General features: G+C 38.9%; 1 protein-coding gene across 1 annotated transcript; it reads right to left on the bottom strand.

The window, feature by feature from the left end:
- Positions 1–277: 277 nt before the first annotated feature.
- On the bottom strand, positions 278–15,539 carry LOC114469866 (neurofilament medium polypeptide-like). The gene is made up of 4 exons (XM_028457745.1): positions 14,743–15,539; positions 8,243–8,442; positions 8,032–8,156; positions 278–2,876 (listed from the first exon to the last, which is right to left on the bottom strand). Exons 1-4 carry the CDS (start codon positions 15,497–15,499, stop codon positions 1,874–1,876), a joined length of 2,085 nt encoding a protein of 694 aa, XP_028313546.1. The 5' UTR covers positions 15,500–15,539; the 3' UTR covers positions 278–1,873.
- Positions 15,540–21,734: the final 6,195 nt, after the last annotated feature.

Consider the following 21,734-nt stretch of genomic DNA (forward strand, 5'->3'; position numbering starts at 1 on the left):
ACAGCCACAATCTTTCTTTCTGTGATTGAAATGTGCAGCAGTGCTGGTGATTATTCACAAGCTCAGGCTGTTAATGGTTCCCACAGCTTTGCTGCAGTGCAGCATTTCACAGATTTTCACCTTAAAAAAGCCTTAGGAAAGAATAACAACTAATATATGGACATGTTCACTGTGTAAGTAAAGAATAAAGCTCGCCAGACGCCGTGTCATTTTTTCATTACTTTGTTTACTGTTTCACATTGCATACACTCAGCCATTTGCACATCGCAGTATTATTATTATTTATCCTAAAATCACAGACAGGGAGGAGTGAGATGCTGCAGCTCGTCTGTCTGGATAAGCAGCAGTAAATAAAGTGCACAACAAGCAAAGTTCAAGTCTGTGTTGTAAATATAATCTAGATATTTGTGACTATCTAAATATACATTTTCATAGTATCTGCAACAATCTGTGGCTTCGTTCTGCTTTGACATCTCTAGCCTAAAGGCGTGTGTAGGCTCAGCTTAATGCACTTGTTATTTGTTTCACATTCACATAAAGATGAGGGCGTTGTTGGTGCATTCCAGGGTTGGGGTCAATTAATTACAATTATGAGATAACTATAATTGAAATCGTAAGTGAAAAAATATGTTGCTGTTGTAATTGAGTTCAGATAAATGACTTTGTAATTGTAATTCGCATAAACATTTTATAAAAAAACTGTCATCTACGATGTAATTAAATGCAAAACTGGGGATCCGTGTTGTAGATCTACACATAGGCCTATGTAGTAATCCATTATAAAAATGTTTCATATAAAGTTTACATGTTAGTTCTCTTGAGGATCATTGTACCATTTAAAAAAAACAAAAAAAAAAAACAGTTGAAATCTAGGACTATACGGACAGAATAAAGGCTCAGATGCCCACATTAAGAATATTAATGCCAATATTTTCATGGATAAAGAAGCCTAACAAGGTAACCAAGAGATGAAAAACAAATTAGATCAGAAGTGTCAAACTCATTTTAGTTCAGGGGCCAAATACAGAGCACTTTATCTTAAGTGGGCCACAGATTTAAGACAGGGAATAAGTTATTTACTCGTTATTGTGCTCTAGTTTGCACATCCAGGTATAAATAATTTATAAAATATGTATGGCACTGATAATATCAAAGCAATAATTGACAGATACTAATCTCTGCCGGATCTTCATTGGCCAATTTTTTTTGTCCTTTGGGGAAATTTTGTAATTATTTGAAGAAAATTGCAAGATTTTGGAAAAAATTAGAGTTCTTTTAAAAAACGATTGCCACCATGTGATATAAGCGTGGGGAAAATGTGAGCCTTGCTAATATTGCGGCGTTTCATTGCATTTGAGGAATTAATTTGGAGACACATACAACTGAATAATTCATGGTTTCTCAAATTGGATGCTTTAAAAGGTCAGATTTGGCCTTGAGTTTGACACAAGTGAATTAGATAGATAATATTTTTAGTGTATTTTACAGCTGATTGAAGACATGGGTCAAAACTGGCCCGTTATCATAAGAGATGCTAACAAAAAGCTAACATAAGAGGAAGGTTAATTTTAATGGGGTTATTTATTAAAGGCTTAGTGATTGTAATTTTAATAGTGATTGGAAAAACTGCTGGTCAATGTAATCATAACTGAGTTGTAATTGAACATGGATCATTTCTGACGTAATTGTAATTGAAAAATGTAATTGAGCCTAACCCTGGAGGGTGCATTCACTGCAGTCATACGTGGAAGCATCAGGGCTGTGATATTTTACTATTGCTTTACATACTGTAACCTGCTCTAAGTGATAAATCTAACTTTCTCTGTTGTTCTTTGGCGTCTCCTCATTGAACTTTGACCCTGGCGTTGCAGCCTCACTTCTTGGCCTTCTCCTCGTTGCTCTCCTTTGACTCGGTACCAGAGGATTTCTCAGCCTTGTCCATCTTCCCTCCTTCTTTTACTTCTTTCTTCTCATCCTTACCGAGCTCTTTTTTCTCCTCGGGCTTCTTCTCGTCCTTCGTGTCCTTTTTATCAGGCTCAGGAGGTTTGGATGCAGACTTCTCCTCTGGCTTTTTCTCCTCCTTATTGTCGGTTTTGTCAGACGCTGCTTTGAGCTCAGGGGTGTTTTTCTCTGACTTTGGAGCGGAGGGCTTGTCCTTTGCTGATGCAGCGCTTTCTGTGGGCTCAGACTTAGAAGCTGCTTTGTCTTCTGAGACGTTGCTGGGAGTTTTTGATTCATCGTCCTTTTTTGGAACTTGTTCTTTTTTCGTATCCTTCACTGGTTCTTTGTCGTTTGGCTCTTTGCCTTTGTCGTCCTTGATCGGTTGAGGCTTCTCCTCCTCCTTCTTCTCCTCCTTCTCCTCTTTAGGAGCATCCTTGGCAGCAGGAGCAGTAGCAGGCTCCTCCTTTTCCTTCCCCTTCTCCGCAGGCTTCGGTGGTTCGGGGCTCTTGGGAGGAGACGGTTTGGGCTCTGGGGTTTTCGCTGCTGGTGAATTAGTCTCGGCTGGTTTCAGAGACGGTGCTTCTGGTTGAGCAGATTCAGAGGAAGACTTCTCTCCTTCCTCATCTGCTCTGTCTCCATCCTCCTCCTCCTCCTCCTTGTTGTTGTTGTCATCCTCTTCCTCGCCTTTTCCCTCCTCCTTCTCTCCCTCTCCCTCTTCCTCCTCTTCATCATTCTTGCCTTCATCATCTTCTTCTGCTTCGTCTGCCTCCTCGGTCACCTCTGTCACTTGTGTCTCATCGGTTTGTTCCTCCACAATCACCGTGTCAGAAATCTCTTCTCCTTTCATTTTTAAGAGGCCAGAAATCCGTCCCTCCATGTATGAGTACGACGACCTGCCGGACGCAGAGCGATTCTCCTCTCCCTCCAACAGTTTTCTGTGTTCAACAAAAAACACACAGTCAGAGAGTTTATTACATCTACTTCAGGGGTGTCAAACTCATTTTAGTTCAGGGGCCAAATACGGACTAGTTTAATCTCAAGTGGGCCGCAGATTATATGCCGTAAAACAAGCAATTTTATCATTAATGTGCCTTAGTTTGCACTTCCACGTATAATAGTATTTAAAGTAATATTAGATCGTGAAGGATTAAAACATGACGACAATCTGCCAAATCACAAAGATTGTAGAACCGTCTGTAGTGCACATTTTATCCCTTGCGGTGCCGTGCGCCTGTCTGAAAACCTATTTGTTCAGCACTGTCCTTCCCAGGGCGCATTGAACGCCTCACCATGTAATGTCACAAGAACTGCTGAGCACTGCTCAGCCTTGTGTGCTCAGAGTTGCCAACAGATGTGGAAGACTCCTTTTGTGTGCGTTCTATGGACATTGAGTAAGTCTAATGCTGATTCGGAATGTTTGTAGAACTTTATGGTCAAATTTGTTCTCGACCCTAAAGAGCCGTTAAAGGGGGGGATCATGTTATTTTCAGGCACATAGTACCATTCTATAGCTAACTCAAATAACTATGCTACCCATTTTTTGGGGGAAAATGCAGCAAATATATAAAAAACTTCAAGGAAATTTCCTTCTTTAGCAAGCGGTTCATGAAGCTTCGATTTCGCCTCTGTATCTTTAAGAAACTCCAAGCCTGTCTGACGCGCCCATGAACACTCCCCCTTCAGTGCTCGTACAAACATGCATGGATTTTGTTTACTTCTGTTTTTCTATTTGGCTACTTTCTACATTTTACATCACTACAATACATTAGAAGGATTATCAAAGTGAGGAATGCTAATGTACAGACGTAGATCTCTTTCCTGTCACCGACACACACAGTTTTTTAGTGTCAGTGTACTTATTAATCCAATTTCAAATAAGCTCTTGTTTTAAAGCAGTCATCTGAAAAGTGCCTGGAACAAACATAGCAGATCTTTTTGGGACGAGGGCTGCTTCCAAAGATAAACTCCAACCATTGTTGACAAATTGTTTCATCCAAAAGAGAACTGTTGTTACATCCAAACATAAATCTACTCGCTGAGGCCTTTTTAAAAACTAAAGGCAGGCAGCTACTACGATGAGCAGAGTAAACCAATCGACACACAGTTATCCCTCAGCTGTTTGCTGTGACTGCAGCTGTTTTGACGGAGCTAAAAGCGGGGGAAGGGCGCGAGTTTTATTTACATTTTTATTTTATTTTTTATTTTAATGCGTACATTAATTAGTACAGACAACATAAGCCAGGGGTTACTTACAAAATTATTTAAAATAAGTAAATTAAAAGCTAAATCTGCGGAGGCAGGTGCTGTGGGCTGAACTAAGGAAGAGAACATAGGAGGGGCCTCGTCCCCTAGGCGGAGCCTCGTCCCTTCGAGCATAACAGCAGGAAAATGGCTGCTAGGAGATTTAAAGATTACTCAAAAATATGTGAATCAATCTGAGAAACACATGGGAATGACACACTAAAGCTTGAAAAAGTGATTTTTACATGATCCCCCCCCCCCTTTAATCATTCTTTACAGCCCCCATACACAGCACATCTAAAGGTTTTTTCACACCATTTGCTAGTCAGGCTCATGTCAGCACTGCAGACACACCCAAAAATTAACCAGAGCTTAATCAGAGCAGAAGTACGCTCTGCCAACACTCCCTCGTTCCTCCCTCCCATTGCACAGACACACAGAGTTTTTGCCGCTTTCTCTGAGTTAGCGGCTACTTGTTGAAGGCTCAGTGCAGATCTCCGTCTACATCAGTTCTAAGTGTTGGAAGCACTGAGAGACATTTGAGCAAATGTATTTATGCATGTATTTCGTTTCTGTAACTAACTCGCCGTGAGCCGCTTTGCAGCAGCTCCTGGGGCTGTTTACACACCTCTCATGTGGCCCCTCCAGACTGTGACTTTCTTAAAGGGACCACCTCTTGAATGTGATTTAAAAACTACTTTCAGCAACTAAAATCTGCTCTGAAAAAAGCATCACTACAAAATGTAATCACATATTTCAGCCTTAATAAAGGAAAAAGTCAAAAGTAGCTCAACATGTTGATAATGTACTGTAGTGATTAATAAAAGAGTCTTTGTGGCATTTTTTTCTCCATGACCCATTATTGTTTTTCTTGTAAAACTATGTTGAAAATAAAAAAAATTAATCGAGTATATATCGCCTCGCCATTTTGAAAAAAAAAATTGAGATATGAATATTGGTCCATATCACCCATGCCTAATTTAACAAAAGCAGTAACATTTTATACTGTAAATGATATGATTGTCCAAACTGTGGGAAATGAGGGGTTCAAAAGACTGCTTAAAGTAAGATTTTATTAGCATGAGTGTGTTACCTCAAAAACAAATCACTAGACTGCCTTGTTATGCAGCAAGTATTACTAATTTGTATGTAAGTATGTAAGGCACTGACAATATCCAAGTGGTAAGTATCAGTCCCAGAATCTACGCTTAAATTTACCTGATTTTGTGACCAATTTTTATTTAATTTGGGGAAATCTTGTAGGATTTTGGAAAAACAGAATACTTACAATTTGAGATAAAAAAATTACTTCCATCATGGGATATAGACATGGGAAAACAGTGAAAAATGTGCAGTTTCATTGAATGTGTGTATTTAGAGGGACTGAAATATCTGCAATTGAATTACATGGTGATTTACACAGTAAGTAAGGATTTCATTGTCATTCCGACTTTCTCCTGTGAGCTTTATTTATTTATTTTTTCCTTCTACTTTGTCTGCATGTTTTGTTATTGCAATTACATAAATTAATTTTTTTTATTTGCATAATTGTGACCATCACCATCTCCCTAAGGAAGGGTAAGAAACACTTTATTAAAGGGAGAATTTAAAAAGAGAGGGCAGTGTTACAGCTAGGTGAGGGGGAAGGGAACAGGGAAGAGGCAGTCAGGGTCGGAAATGGAAGGGATGGGGAAGATTTGATTGTTTTAAAGGAGACATATCATGGTTTTAAATCCTTCCTTTTTACATATAAATCATATAGTTGTGGTCTATATAAAGCGGAACTGCACTGCTTGGGTCTGAATTCCTCATTATTATAGCTCCACAGGCCCCTTTTCTACCCCTTTTCTGATGTGCTTCTGAAAGCAACTCGTTTTGGTGCGACCTCTTTAAATGCAAATGAGACACTTCATACCCCGCCCCCTCTCGGTTCAACTCCACCCTGCTTGGCCATTTTTGTAGTTTGATAGAAGAGATACGGCTATGTAGCGGCGCATAAACTTTTTATTCAGAGGTTATTTACAAAATGTCAACAACGGAAGACTTGTCCATCCAGCCTTACATGCTCGAGCCAGAGTCGGACCCGGCGGAGCGAGATGAAAATGAAGATGATGAACCTGCAGAACCCTAACAAGTGAGCTAACACAAGCACCGAGCTAACGCTAGCGCCGAGCTAACGTCACGAAATGCATTTTAATACAGTCTTTTCAGAGAACAAAACGGCAAAATGAAATGACTAATGAAAACTTTAGACTTAAATTAAATCACGTAGGCCATATCATCAAGGATCTAAAACGAGCACACAGCGCTAACATATGAAGTCTGAAGACGGTGCAACTGCTAATGCTAACAAAACAATGACAGGGACGTCTTATCATCACACTTTTTAGCGTTATTTACAGCTTACCGAAGTGCTCTGTTCATCGTCTCCAAAGATAGAAGGAATTGAACCCTCAATCAGACAAAGTCTTTCGGCAAATCCTTCTTTACACTGGTGGAGGTTGCAGAAGCAGTCATCATTGAAGTGCTTCACACACACAAAAATGACCTTACCCACAGATGTGGGTACATTTCCATGAAAAATAAAACTCAACCAGGCACTTTGAAAAGGTTCTGATGCTGGGAGACGTTGTAATGAAGCGTGTGGGTTACTACATCCAACAACCAAACATTTTGACTTATCCTCTCGTAACTTCGGCATCCTTGAGCTTGGACTACAAAATCACAGCGAGAAATAAAAATGACGGATTGCTCGAAGTGTTGGACCTGGAGTCGATGTCTTAATTTAGCAGTTCCGCTGCAAATACTGTGACGTAATAGTTCAAAAAACGTAATAGAGAATAGAAAAATCGAAACAGATTGAAAAATATGACCAAAACAGAATATAAAGATATCAACGGAGCACCTGAAGAGACTAAATTGATTTTATCTGTACTTCTAAACACTCTATATATACAAAAAAATGCATTTAAGGGCAAAAAAAGTGGATTTAGCATGATATGTCCCCTTTAAAGTGAGCGTGAGGTGTGATGTTATAGTTGTGCATATTGTGCTTATTGTGTTGTGTAATCAGTTCAGCCAGTCTGGTGACAAGTGTGGAGAAATTGAAGCAGGTGACATAGCAATACCCAGCTTACGTATAATGGTGGTGGCCGTAAACAGAAGGAGTGGGTGGGAGCTAGGAGTGTGACGATATCTTAATATGGCGATATATTCCAATATTTTTCCGCACGATCGATTATCGATATGCTCGCACTAAGTATCGATTAAAAAAAAAATTATAATTTTTTTTTTTCCAAAACCTTTTTCTGCTTTTTCACTAAAATGTGCAGGTAGGTCTTCACAGAATTTTTGTCACTGTTTGTTGAAGGAACAAATATATTGTTTATTGGAATATTGCACTATAATGGTGTCACTGGTAAGAAAGACCCTATTTTTTGGTTACAAAAAGCACTATTGGAGATACTTATTCGTTTACATTGGTATGTTGACACTTATTTACAGAAATGTTGCACTAATATAATGCCACTGTTCATAGGACACTTTTTCAATTTATTGTCTTTCAGAGATATAAACATTTTATTTTTTCACTTAATCTTTTTTTTCTTGTTGTCATAGATTATCGTAGATTGATTTCTGACCAATATATCGATAATCGCAGTATCGTCATATCGTGAGATAATCGTTATTGTGAGCTTTGTATCACGTATTGTATCGTATCGTGAGGCACCCAGAGGTTCCCACCCCTAGTGGGAGCTTTAAAGGGCTGGATTTGGCTCCCGGGCCTTGACTTTGACATGTGATGTACTTGATCAAAGTAATCAGTCGAGTTCAAAGTGTGAGACCAACCTGTAAGCAGCTATCTCAATATCTAAAGCCATTTTCACATTCAACAGCTCCTGGTAGTCCCTCAGCTGGCTGGCCATCTCCCATTTTGTGGTTTTCAACTCATGGTCCAGCTGGTTGATGGTCTCCTGCAAAAAGTGAAAGCAAAGCCACTCACAGACCAAACATCCTGCTAAAGCTGTGAATCACAGTGGGATGTGATGTGATATCCTGCCTTCAGTGAGTTCAGGTCCTCCTGGTGTCTGTCCTCATTCTCCATGCGCTGCCGCTCCAATGACTCCTTGGTTCCTCGAAGCATCTCCAGCTCAATGGAGCGGCTCTGGAGCTGACGGCGATATTCAAGGATCTCCTCCTGGGTTCCACGGATAGCATCCTGGTTGGACCTGGCAGCGTCAGACAGGCGGTCCACGCGCACTGCAGACAGTAAAACATAGAAATACCTTGAAAGATAAACCACCAACAAACACACACGAGTACGGTGTACATTTTATGACATCCTCAGGTTTCAAGGTGAGGTATCAGCAAAACCTCAGTCATTGTCAGACCAAATGCCCTCAGATGAAGCGTCCTGAAAGATCCAGTATTATGCTATTTTTCACCCATCTCCATTTGTTCTAATAACCCAACAACATAGTATTTGAGGTTTATTCTCCCAGACTCGCCTGTTTTCTGGAATTATAGCCCTCTGACTTATCTAAAAACATGTTGTTTTGGGACCTTCATGCATATGCATGAGAGGGCGTGTCTGTAGACGTAGACTTCATGCCTCGCTCTGTAGAGGCTCATCACAAACAGCGATTTTCTTTTGCTATCCACACACTCATGTTATTGTTTTCAGCCAAAAAACTGCACATTACAGTAAAACACATGGCTATTTAAGCGGCTATTGTGATTGTGAGTCCGAAAACGCGGCTCCAGGGTAATTACAGGAATAGTCCATTTTAGGTGATAATCATTTGTTTTGTCCAACCGCTGCGTCGCATTGGGTCACAAACACGTTAGATCACATCAAAGGTGATACCAGGCGATATAACGGCTCCTAAAAATGGAACTGATTGTGAGCGATCACACTGCGCTTTGGATTATTAATATACTGGATAATCTACATACTGGATGATCTATATACTGAACGTAAATATATTATCTGTGGATAAAGGGAGCAGGCGTGTAATTGTAGGCTCACTGGTTCTAATCTCCCTGGTCCATCACTATGGGATGTTGATCAGTCCCTTATATTAATTGGTCCTCAGGGAGGGGTTAAATGCAGAGAACACATTTTGTGTATGTAGCTTTACATACAGTATATGACAATAAAGTATAATGTATATTCTATAATAAACCACAGTGTTTGTTTTACCTGTGACAGTTTGAGAGGGAGGAGCTCAAATTCTTATGTAGGGTAGGAGGAGCCAGGATTGTCAGGAGGAGGAGTTTCCGTGTTGTGATGTCACAACGCAAGAAAAATCCAACACGCCCGTTTGGAGCTGACTTTTTACAAAATGTGGAATAACAAGGGAGGGAGGAAACGGAAAGACATTTTTCAACTTTGGCCCTCTGAATGAGGCTAAAGGAATGTATAAGAGCACAGAAAAACAGAGGAAATTATGAAAATATTTATAGTATGTAAAGAAATAATGAAATAAAAGGGCAAAAATAAAGAATGATAATAATAATGATTATGATAAACAGATAACCTTGAGAGTGCTAAAATATGTCAAGCCCACTTTATGTACATTTTAGGGTAACCAGTCATCAGAGCCATCACGTAAAGGTTATTGGAGGGGACTTCCTCAGAGAAGTGTCTTCCCTTAAGAAGCAAATTCTTCAGGTCCACAGGTAAATAATCTAGAAAAGGTGTTCAGATCTTTAAAAACAGATCATTTTTCCCCTTTAAGACAGCCTGTAATCTTACATGGGGGAGGGTGCCAAACACCTCTCTGTCCCAAAGGGTAATACTCTGTGGAGAATCTTTAATCCAATTGTGCAAAATGCACTTCCGAGCGATTACAAGGAGCTTCTCAAGAAGTTTATAATATGTAGCAGGGAGGCGTGGTACCCTGGAGGAAAGGCCAAGGAGGAAAACGCCAAGGTCTTTATTAATTTTTAAATTTAAATATCCCACTAATCCCCTTGGAAATAAACGTCCAAAATCTGGACATCATCTTACACTCCCAAAAGCAATGAAAGTATGATGCCATACCGGTGCGGCACTTAATACATATAGGAGAAAAAGAATTATTCATTTTGTGCAAGATGATGGGTCTAATATTAGGGGTGGAAAGAGTACAAAAAAAATCTACTAAAGTAGAAGTACTGTTACTTTGATTAAATTTTACTTAAGTAGAAGAAAAGTTACAGCTGTAAAAATCTACTCGAGTAAAAGTAAAAAGTAGAACACTTAAAATGTACTCAGAGTAAAAGTTACTTAGTTACTTTTTTGGGGGGGGGTGTACATTCAATGTGTCAGAGCATCTAATAAAACATTTTCCAGTAAGAGAATAATTCCTATCTTTAGGAATCTCTGAAAGCAAGAAATGCATACAGTATGTTATATAAACATTCTAGGTGGAATGTCAAAAGTGTTGTATGCATCTATGCATTTAGAAAAAAAAATGTCTAATGAACAGATTACATTCATTATGTATAAATAATGCATAAACATCAAAGAAAACATTGAAAAAATGCTTAATGAAATTATGAGGTAATAGTGCTTGTGCCAGTGCCAGTAACAGAACCATTTTTCAAGGGCCTCATTTATAAACGCTGCGTACGTAAAAAAGAAAGTGTACGCCACTTATAAGCTCCTCCTTTCCACACACAAACACAGCTAGACTCTCTTCCTTCTGCTTACCGCTCTCCGTCGTCCGTCACCGCGTAAAAGTTGGAAGCAGTTTAATTCCTAAAACCGAGTCCATTGTTAGCGCTGTGAGCCACGAATCCGTAAACATCCTCATTAGGGATGTAACGATTCACTCAACTCCCGATACGATTCGATTCACGATACTGGGTTCACGATACGATTCTCTCACGATTTATTTTACAAAATGGGACCGTAGACAAATTTTTTTTTGGGAAAAAAAATACGGTACTATTTTCCTTTTATTTTTCATTGTCAAAAGAATTCCTTGATAAACTATTCAAAACAATGCAATTTAACTAAAAATAAATATTGAATGAAATAAATAAAGGAATAACACAAATGAAAATGAAGCCTATTAGTTTAAATTCTGGTTCTATAATAAACAATGCAAAACTGCATAATAGTTCTTTTTCTTTTAAAAGTGCAACTGAAAATGTATTTTGTGCCTTAACAATTGGACTTAAAAAAAATAAATAAATCGTGATTGCACTGATTTACGTCATATTTGTTTGGACCAGCAGAGGGCGCTGGTAACACAGTGGTCGGTTGGCATGCAGATATCTTGCAGTGAAGAAGAGAAGCTATGCTAGCAGACAGAGCTAATAGAAAAATGTGACTTTTACAGATATTCAAGTAATTTTACAGATATTCTTTCGGTGCTAAAGGGGTAATGAATCATTTATTAACATAATTAAGAGTAGAGGTCGGCCAGAAAGAAAGTATTAGCAGACTCCGCCCGTCGCCTACACTTGTGGATAGCTACACTTAAAAAAGGTACTGCGATTCAATTTTCAGAAAATCGATATCAACCGTGACACATATGAATCGATTTTTAACTGCCTTACGATTAATCGTTACATCCCTAATCCCCATTGTTTTCTCCTTACACTACACCGGGTGTCGCTGCATAGGCTGCTGTAGCATTAGCAAGGAGTGCTAACAGCTGATGTGTGTAAACAATGGGTCCGTGCCTCCAAGCAGTGACTCCCAACACGATCGGCAGCAGAAAAAGTAGTGCAGTTTTTCATTTACATATATGACAATAAAGTATAATATATATTCTATATTAAACCGCAGTGTTGTTTTAGCTGTAAGATAGTTGGAGAGGGAGGAGCTCACATTCTAGGAGGCGTGTATTATATCCATGGTAGGAGGAGAGAGGATTGTCAGTAGGAGTTTCCGGTAGGTGACGTCACCTGCCAACGTGTGCAAAATCCAACTCGGCCGTTTGGAGCTGACTTTTTACAAAATGTGGAATAACAAGGGAGGGAGAAAACAGAACTTTTTCAACTTTGGTCCTTTGAATGAGGCTAAAGTTTATCACTGTAGCAAAACTATTATAAAGTGATTTTTTTTCATCATACCTCCCCATTAATGCACTTAAGCTTTTTTTGGAATGCATGTCTTGTTTTATTTGAAGGGCTAATATAAATGAAAAACTTTGTTGTGCTTTTTTTTGAAAAGCAAAGGCTACTGGAATATTTAAAAAATGTCAGAATATTCAATAAACATTTACTTTATTTAAAAAAAAAGTCTAAAAATGTATTCTCTCTCCTTATGCACTATTAAAAGAATCTTGAAAAACTTAACCGCATTCGATATTCGGTATTCAGCCAAGCGTTATATTTTATTTCGATATTTATTTTCATTTCGATGCATCCCTACTCACAGCTACTCCTCCGCCTCCTGATCCCAGCTGCAGAGCAGACAGACACTCCATGTCCAGACTATAAATGAATTACGTCTGTTCTCTCCACCTTGGATTTGTTTCTTTTAGGTTTGCAAACTATTTGTCCCGTCTGTTGTCACTCTCTCCCTGACTGGGTACGTGGGGCAGACTGCGCACTGACTGAAAGCGGATCGCTACGGAGTCCGTTCCTCCCATATATGTTTGTCCTTTATTCTGTTGCTTCTCCACCTCGGCCATCCTTTTTCCTCTTGATTTGCCGTGTAACCGCTGTGCATAAGGCCGCGATGAGGACTTCTGCTGGAACATCTGCCATTGCACTTTTCCTACTCTCAAATTATGAACGCGTAGATTTTTGACAAGATGCTAGTAAAGCCCAAAACAGCTCATGGAGCACTTTGTTTTTTGAAAGAAATCCAGTGTCACGCTCCTGGATTTCTAAACCTAATTTACAGGTGCCAAGAGAAACTGTCCACTCAGAACACTTTGGATTACAATGTGCTCAAAGATGATGGATTATGGATTTTTGACCAGATGATGCCAAAAAACCTACATACTGCAATTTTAAGTGAAGATCCTGCAGTGACTGACATCTGTCACTTATTTCTGGGATTTTGTTGATGCTTTTTATATCAGTTATATGTGAATGTGCAACAGGGCATATTAATGTTGAAAATCGCTAATTTTCCTCCTTAAAATCAGCTGCACGCTTGAGATCAAATTGGTCTGTATTTGATCTAAAAGGAGCTTTTTTTTTTTTCTTCAATCCATCAGAGAGCGTAAGGGCATGACCACAGGACCTTCGTCGGTCCAAGCACTGACTCAGCACCAGTCCTCCTCAGAGCCAAAACACACCTCTGCTGCAGTCAGCTGAACACACACACACACACACACACACACACACACACACACACACACACACACACACACACACACACACACACACACACACACACACACACACACACACACACACACACACACCTGACTAGGTCAGCATGTCAGTAGTGCGTGTGCAGGCTGATGATGATGATAATAATGTGGGTTTTAATTCCACAAACGGGAGCCAAAGATCAATCCTCCATCAGCAACATTTGTTGAGTGAAGTTAGTCTCAATCCAACCCCAAAGTCATTGACTGTGTCTCATCCAAACACTAGTGACGAGGATGAGTGTGCACATATTAGAGTGCCACACTGTGACCTTGAAAGCATGACTGTGCATGTAAATAAAAGGTTATAATAAAACACACAGAGATCAATGCACACCAACTGATATAAAATTAAGAGGCAGCATTAATTATTCTTTAGTTTTCAGTTGGCTTAGTGAAAATCATCAAAAATAACTATCATTATTAAGCCTGTGGTTTTTTGTTGAGTAAAAAAATGCTTAAGTTTGGCTTATCCATATTTTATGTATAGGAACAGCAAAGCATTTGCCAGTATTGGTTTTACTCTGATGGTGTTTTTGTGGTGGTGAATTTAACACTATAGTGACTCTAAAGAAATGATAGTACTCTTAAACAATCTTAACCAAGACTGTTCAGTGATAACTTTCACTTGTGCTAGTTTGAAAAAAGGCATAGATGGTTCAACAGTAGACACGTTGCAATGATTTATTGACTATTAATAACACCAGCACTGCTGCAGTCTTCTTCTATGCTTACAAATCACTCTGACTAGGGGTTAAAATAACACTGCATTCATTTTTTTTACTCTAAAAAAAAAATGTATTTTTATATTTTAAATAAATCAATAAAATACAAGTTATGCAGATGCATTTTCTCCTTATTACAGCCACAGCAGGTCCAGATTAAGAGAAGATGGGTAAATGCCCTACAGTCTTTCTGTATCTTGCAGCTCTTTTAACGAACGACTGCAAATAATAAATAATATCACGCACGCGCACAGCTGCAGCAGCAGAGCGGCTCTGACATTGGTTAAAAGTTAAGGTGTAAAGCTAAACGCCCTCAGAGATGCTGTCATTTTGCCTTTACAATACAAGTGATTCAACGGCCCCTCAATTGATTTGCCCAAAAATTGTAGTTTAAGGAGTTCATTTGACAACAAAATATACAAAATGACTTTAAAAACACACTAAATGACTCCAAAAGTACTACAAAATACACCATCAACACACAATAAAAATGCACATTCACACACTGTTACCTTTGAACCACTGCTCCGCGTGCGTGGCGCTGATGGTCGCCTGGTTGTCGAGCTGCGCGCGGATTTCTCGCAGTGCGCTCGTGAGGTCCGCTGTGCCCACGTCCCTCGTGTCGAAGTTAATCTGCGCGTCGTTGATCTGCGCCAAGAGCTCGGCCACCTCCTCCTCGTGGTTACTCCTCAGGAAGTCCGCCTCCTCCTCCAGGACCACGAGCTTCTTGTCCAGGTCGGCACGCGCCAGCCTGCACTCCTCCGCGTACTTTTGCATGGCGCGCGCGGCTGACTGCAGCTCCTCGCGGTGACGCGTCTCTTCGTTAAGCCGCGCATGCAGGTGGTGGATGTCGTCATCCAGGTGCTCGTACTCGGCGGCAGCTCGTGCCCGGTCCCCGGTGAGATGCTGCAGCTCCGCCCGAAGCACGCACAGCTCCCGGTCGTAGCGCTCCCCCACCGAGCTCCGGCCGGACTGACTCTGCCGCAGCGCCTCCGCCTCTGCCTCCAGGTTCCGGTTGTGCATTTCCAGGTTCCGAACCTTGTCGATGTAGCCGGCGAAGCGGTCGTTGAGCGCCTGCAGGACCTCCTTCTCACTTTTGTGCTTCATGTCCCCGCTGAGGGTGTCCGGGCCGTCCCTGGAGGACGGCTGGAGGCTGTGGGTGACACGGCGGCGCTGGGAGTGAAAGCCGCTGCTGGGGGACACCGAGACGGGCCGAGCTTTGCGGTTAGAGGTCGGACTAAAGAAGTGGTGCTCCAGCCTGGAACTCATGATGGCCTGACCGAGAAGGACTGACTGCAGCGGGAGAGAGAGCGACTGTGTTTATATAGGAGGGAGGAGAGAGCCAGGAGCAGCAGGAGCAGGACGCATAGGTTTTTCAACCTTGGAGTCGTGACCCCATGTCTGGTCGCCTGTAAATTAAATTGGGTCGCCTGAAATGTCTAGTAATAATAAAATCAAGTAATGTTCTCATTCGAATGACATTTTTTTTAATTAAAAATAAATAAATAAATAAATAATAATAATAATAATAATAATAATAATAATTGCAGCAGTGTCCTTAGAGCAGGGTTTTTCAACCTTGGGGTCGTGACCTGAAATGTCTAGTAATAATAAAATCAAAGTAGTCATTCAAACTATTTTTTAATTAAAGAAATTATTTATTATTAGATTTCAACAGTGTCCTTAGAGCAGCATTTTTCAACCTTGGGTTCATGACCCCATGTGGGGTCGCCTGGAAATAATGTTAAAATGGGGTTGCCTGAAATGTCTAGTAATAATAAAATAGAAACATTACTCATTAAAATTTTTTTTTAAAATAATATATGTATATATATATATATATATATATATATATATATATATATATATAAAAATTTATTTAATCTGTTTTGCACAATTAAAAAAACAATACTTAATATGACAGAAATAGATACATTGCAGGAAGAAATTAAAACACCACACACAAACCAAAAAAAAGGTATTTCTATACGTTTACGTTCTCAATTATAAATCTAGTTCAAGTAAATTGCAGTATGAAAATATCTGAACTGGTTGCATATTTCACTTTGTGTACTAATACTGGCTCCTATATGTATGTAACACAGTATAACATTTATGATTAAAAAACAAATTTTAGAGAGAAAAAAATGTCTCCAGGGGTTGCCAGGAATTTGTGATATAAAAATTGAGTCACAACAAGAAAAAGTTTGAAAACCATTGGGCTACCAGGAAAATAACCTCAGGGAACATGGCTTCTAACTCTCTCAGTATTCTTAGCATGCACAATTAAATGTATAATTCATCCTGAAGGAGAATTGAGGCCCTTTGTCCCCACCGTGGGAACATTTTGGGCTATTTGCAGGGTCAGGAGAATGAAACTATACAAAACATCTTGGTCCACTCAATTAAAATTTTTGAATCGACCTGTACCTGACACAATACAATACAGAGGCGGATAAGGGACAATTTTAATGGAGAAAATAATTTTGGGAAGATCAAGAATCAAGTTGAAATGCCAAGATTAGAATAAAGTTGAAATATAATGTCGGTAATAAAGTCGAAAAGACGAGATTAAAGTCAAAATTTTGAAAATAAACTCAAAACCCAATATTGTGATAAAAGTAGGTTTGCTAATAAAGTCAAATCTACAGAAGCTGACTATAGGGCCTTCATCAAAACTGTCCCTAATCTGTTTCCGTACAGCTCTTCTACCATAATTGACTGTTTTTTTTCCTTCTGAACAGATTAAGTTTTTGTCAATATCTCATTGGCAATCATTAAAATTATTACAACACTGTGTTTATGAGCTAAAAGAGACAGAACCTCTTTGTTATTAGACCCAACTTCAGAGTATAGTTTAACTAATTCATTGATACACAACATTATGTAGACGGCCACGATTTTCTGTTTGTTGTCATCTGTTGAATTGGCCCTTGTCAGCTCCCGTAGATTTGACTTTATTAGCAAACCTTCGACTTTTATCACAATATTGTATTTTGAATTCATTTTTGAAATTACAACTTTAACCTCGACATTATATTTCAATTATATGCTCGAAATTTCAACTTTGATCTTGAAATTTTGACTATATTTGCAACATTTTGCCTTCAATCTTGATTTGCCCAAAATTATTTTCTCCATCAAAATTGGCCCAAATCTGTTTCAGTAATGCAAACAGTCAAGTTCACCTTCTTTTTCATCTATAACAGAAATGGGCAGCTTTTATCAGAGCCTGGCCACAAACGTGTGATTGTATCTGGTCTGAGAGCCACATTATCAACATTCATGTCAGGATTTAGAATAATGTCTAGGGCTGTCATTTTAACGTGTTAATTGCGAATAATGAATTCCAGGAAAAAATAACGCGCTAAAAAAATGAATCACGTTAATCGCTTGTTTGTTTTTTTTGCACTCCAAACAGCGCGGAACCTTTCTCATTGCACTCGTTTCTGGTATAGCCATAATACTGATGCACCGGCTACAATGATAGAACCTGAGGATAAGTCTTTGTGCGTGTTAATTTCAGTTAAAAAAAATACATCGGATGGAAAAGGCCAGTTGTGTGCAAATTCTGCCAGAAAGAATTTGTGTATCAGCGGAGCTCTTCTTCCTCCAGCTTTCCAGTGGAGCTTTTCCACCTCAATGCTAACAATGTAGCAGCTAGCACGGACAGCGGTCCTATGGACACTACACTAGACCGAATGGCAAATCCACACTGGACAAGATGACAGGGTTCAGAGCCAAAATGATAATGCTAATTTACAGCACTGTGATGGATGGGTCTGTTTTATATATTTTATATTATCTGAAGGAGAGAAAAAGCTACAAGTCTGGTGTTCAATAGTTGTATTGATCATAAAAGTGTTCTTACTGTTTATGATGTGCTAGCTTATAGCACTACATATAAACATGATGTTTTATTGCATTTGTATTATTTTTTTCATTATTTGTAGATTGACTCAAGTACACATCAGTATTTCCCTGATGGTCTAAACTAAAGGTGTCAGAAGCTGTTGGGTCTAGTCTCACATAGAGGAATAGAAATGTGAAGTCTGTTAAAAACAAACAATAAATGACTTCATAAAGTCACTTTGTTATACATAAATGTTTTGATCTGCAACAATAATGTAATTTAAATGAAAATACCTCAAGTTGAGGGTGTTTCTCAGCAATTTTGAGGTGAGATTTAAATAGAGATTAATTAGATTAATTAATCACAGAGCATAATTAATTAATGGCACAATATTTTTTTATTTATTGACAGCACTAATAATGACCAATCTGAGCATTTTTTGTTGTTTAGTGTATTACTGTTGTTGTTTAGTGTAAATTTTTTAGTTAAGCGTGTTTTTCTGTCATTTTTGTTGTTGTGTGTATCTTGATGTTTTGCCTGTTTACGTTGTTTTGTGTTTTTGGAGTCAATTTGCATATTTTTATTGTGGTTTTGTATAATTTTCTCTCATTCTGTAAATTTTTGTTGTTTTGTGCGCAATAAGTCATTTTGTGTGTTTTAAAAAAAAAAAAAAAAAATTAATGTGTTTTTCTGTCATTCATTTTGTGTTTTTAGTCATTTTGTGTATTTTTGTTGTCCTTTTATTTCTGTTTCTGTAATTTTCTGGGGGGGGGGGGGTTGAGTCATTTTGTGTATTTTTGCTATTTTATTGTGAATGTTTGCTATTTGTGTGTTTTTGGGATCACTTTCTGCCCCTTGGTCACCATGTGTGATCTGTTGAATGTTTTGTGTCCCTATTCATAAACATCTCTGTCCAAACTAACTATTCTTCAACTGACAGAAAGTATTTGCAATCAAAATAATTGAATTAACTCTTAAAACCTTAAACAACATATTTAGAAAAAAATATAGTTGTAATGTTGTTTTTTTTTTCACAATATAATTTTAGCATGAAAAACATATTTTACTGTTGTTAGTGATGTCAGATATTTTTAGACTTTGGATGTATAAGAGCTAAACAGTTTGTTACTGCTGCAGAGTGAGTTTGCAGTTCCTGGACAAAACCCCTGAGACTGGACTGACACACACACACACACACACACACACACACACACACACACACACACACACACACACACACACACACACACACACACACACACACACACACACACACACACAGCTTCATTTATGCTGAGTAAGTTTACAATTTAAAAGAGATTAATAATCAGCCTTTATTGTCATATTTGCACAGGTAGTTGTATTTTTAGCAGGGCCGACCCTAGAATTTTGCTGACAACAAGATTTTTTTGTGGCCCAAAACACTCACAGGGCAACGACCTAATCGAACACACTACTCTGAACTGAGTTCAGATATGAAACCTGAGTTTTGCTGGTTCAATTCCTGCTGTGGTTCATTGCGGCTCAGGGGGCTCAAGCCATGCAGTGTCCTCCTTGTGCCGGTGCTCAGCCCAGAAGAAAGGAGAGGTTGTGTCAGGAAAAGCATCCCACATAATAATATTAATGAATATATATATATAAATAAATAATGTATGTACTTTACATTACAGACACCAATGCAGTTATTTACCTAATGACGAATGTACATGTGTCATGATATCTGATCCGGCCCCGGCATGATTTGATCACTTGTGAATATTCCTGGGTAAGCCTTTATTGCTAAAAGCCTTTATACTTTATAGTTTCATTTTGTGCTGTTTGTGACTTAATGTGTTCCTTTTAAACAGATTCTCTTTTACCTGTAAATAAGTTTTTTGTCATTTATATCTGTTAATCAGGACATTGGGCACAATAGTGGCAAAAGTGTTATTATTATACTTATAAAGATGGTGTAAAATTACAATGAATAATTATAGCTTGGACACTCCCAAACTCATTTTGGCAACACTTTACTTGAAGTTTTATATATAAGGCTGACATTACGCTGTCATTAGCATGAATAAGACGTCATGAAGGCTTGTTCACTAAATTATGAGTTTATTATTAAGTTAGGTAGGGTTAGTGTTAAGGTTAGGGGTTAGGGTAACTTAAAGACAGCCTTCATGACACCTTATTTATGCTAATGCCAGGTGTCATGTCATAATATTGACAGTGTAATGTCAGCCTTTCTGAATAATTTTATCACAACATTGTTCAATTTGGAAATTTCAACTCATATCTCGTCAATTCAACTTTAATCACAACATTATATTTCAACTGTATTCTCAAAATGTCAACTTTATTTTGAAATTTCGACTTTATTCTTGATTTTCTCTGTTATGGCAATTATTATATTCATCATCATATCATCAAATGTCAGTTCATGTGTACAATTTGTCATGTTTTAATACATGATGATTGCATTACTCTTTGCACTTTTGAACAGCTGAGTCATGTTAACAGACATATAAGAACCCCGGCCTGAACCTTCAAGGCCACACTCAAACTCACATGCAGATCTACACGCACACACACTATCAAGGACAGATACCAGTGGCGCAGGCCTTCCTCATAACATACACGTCTTCATCATCCTCCATCCCTTGGGCATCTGACCCCCTCCTTCTCCTCCCTTCAGGGTTGGGACTTTTTCTCATATCTGTATAAAGCTTAAACTGTGAAACTGTTGGTCAGTTCTGTATATCCTGAGCCGGACACAAGACCTTTTGGACCATCCTGCTTAGTACCTGGCCGCCTTTCCTTCCCACATGATGGGACTCTCCTTTTTTGTACTCCTTTTCATTTAGTTTTATAATAAATCCTTTTTTTCTAAAATCATCAAGCTTTGACTGGACATCATCATTCAACACAGAGCTTAATTCATGTCACCAAATGAGGTCAACTGCAAATTTGCAGCTCAAAATTATTTTCTCCATCAAAATTGTCCCTAATTCGCTTACCAACATAAGTTTGAAGATCTGCTTTCAATCTGATTTTGGTTTTTAATTTTTAAAGATCTGCTTTCTGACAAGAAGAAGGCGGCTTTGCTCCTGAGGTGACCTTGCCCTTGAAGAAATGGAGATGAAAAATAGCAGGATCAATGACTAGGAAATGAATTATACATGACACAGCCACGATAGAAGGAGGATGGAGGAGGCTAATATAACGTTTAGATATTGTGATGATTTTATGTAATAAATCAGCCATTTAACTTGTGGAGTGAGATGAAAGCAGACGAAGAGGATGATAGGGTGCACGATGGTTCACTGTGTGTGTGACAGGGTGAGGACATGGAGAGTCACCTTGGGAGAGACACCAAGAGAAAAGGCTGTCCTGGCGGTGTCCACCATGACTCAGCAGTAATACAATTATGGCGCTGTATTGTATTTACTCCCATTAGGCCTGTTGGGGTGGGGGGAGCCTGCCAATTTGCAGAGGTTTCTTTCAAAGGATCAGATATTGGTGAGGGTCACATTCATGTGCTGATGCAGCTGATTGGTGAGAATGTCTGGACCCTGGCATACACAGAGAAGTGAATACAATGCAGGCACAAAGAGAAAACGTGGCTAATTCTTAGTCTCTTTTAAAGGGATCCTCCACTGTTTTTACAAG

Source organism: Gouania willdenowi, chromosome 9 (genome assembly GCF_900634775.1).
Source record: "Gouania willdenowi chromosome 9, fGouWil2.1, whole genome shotgun sequence".
Taxonomy (NCBI): Eukaryota; Metazoa; Chordata; class Actinopteri; order Blenniiformes; family Gobiesocidae; genus Gouania; species Gouania willdenowi.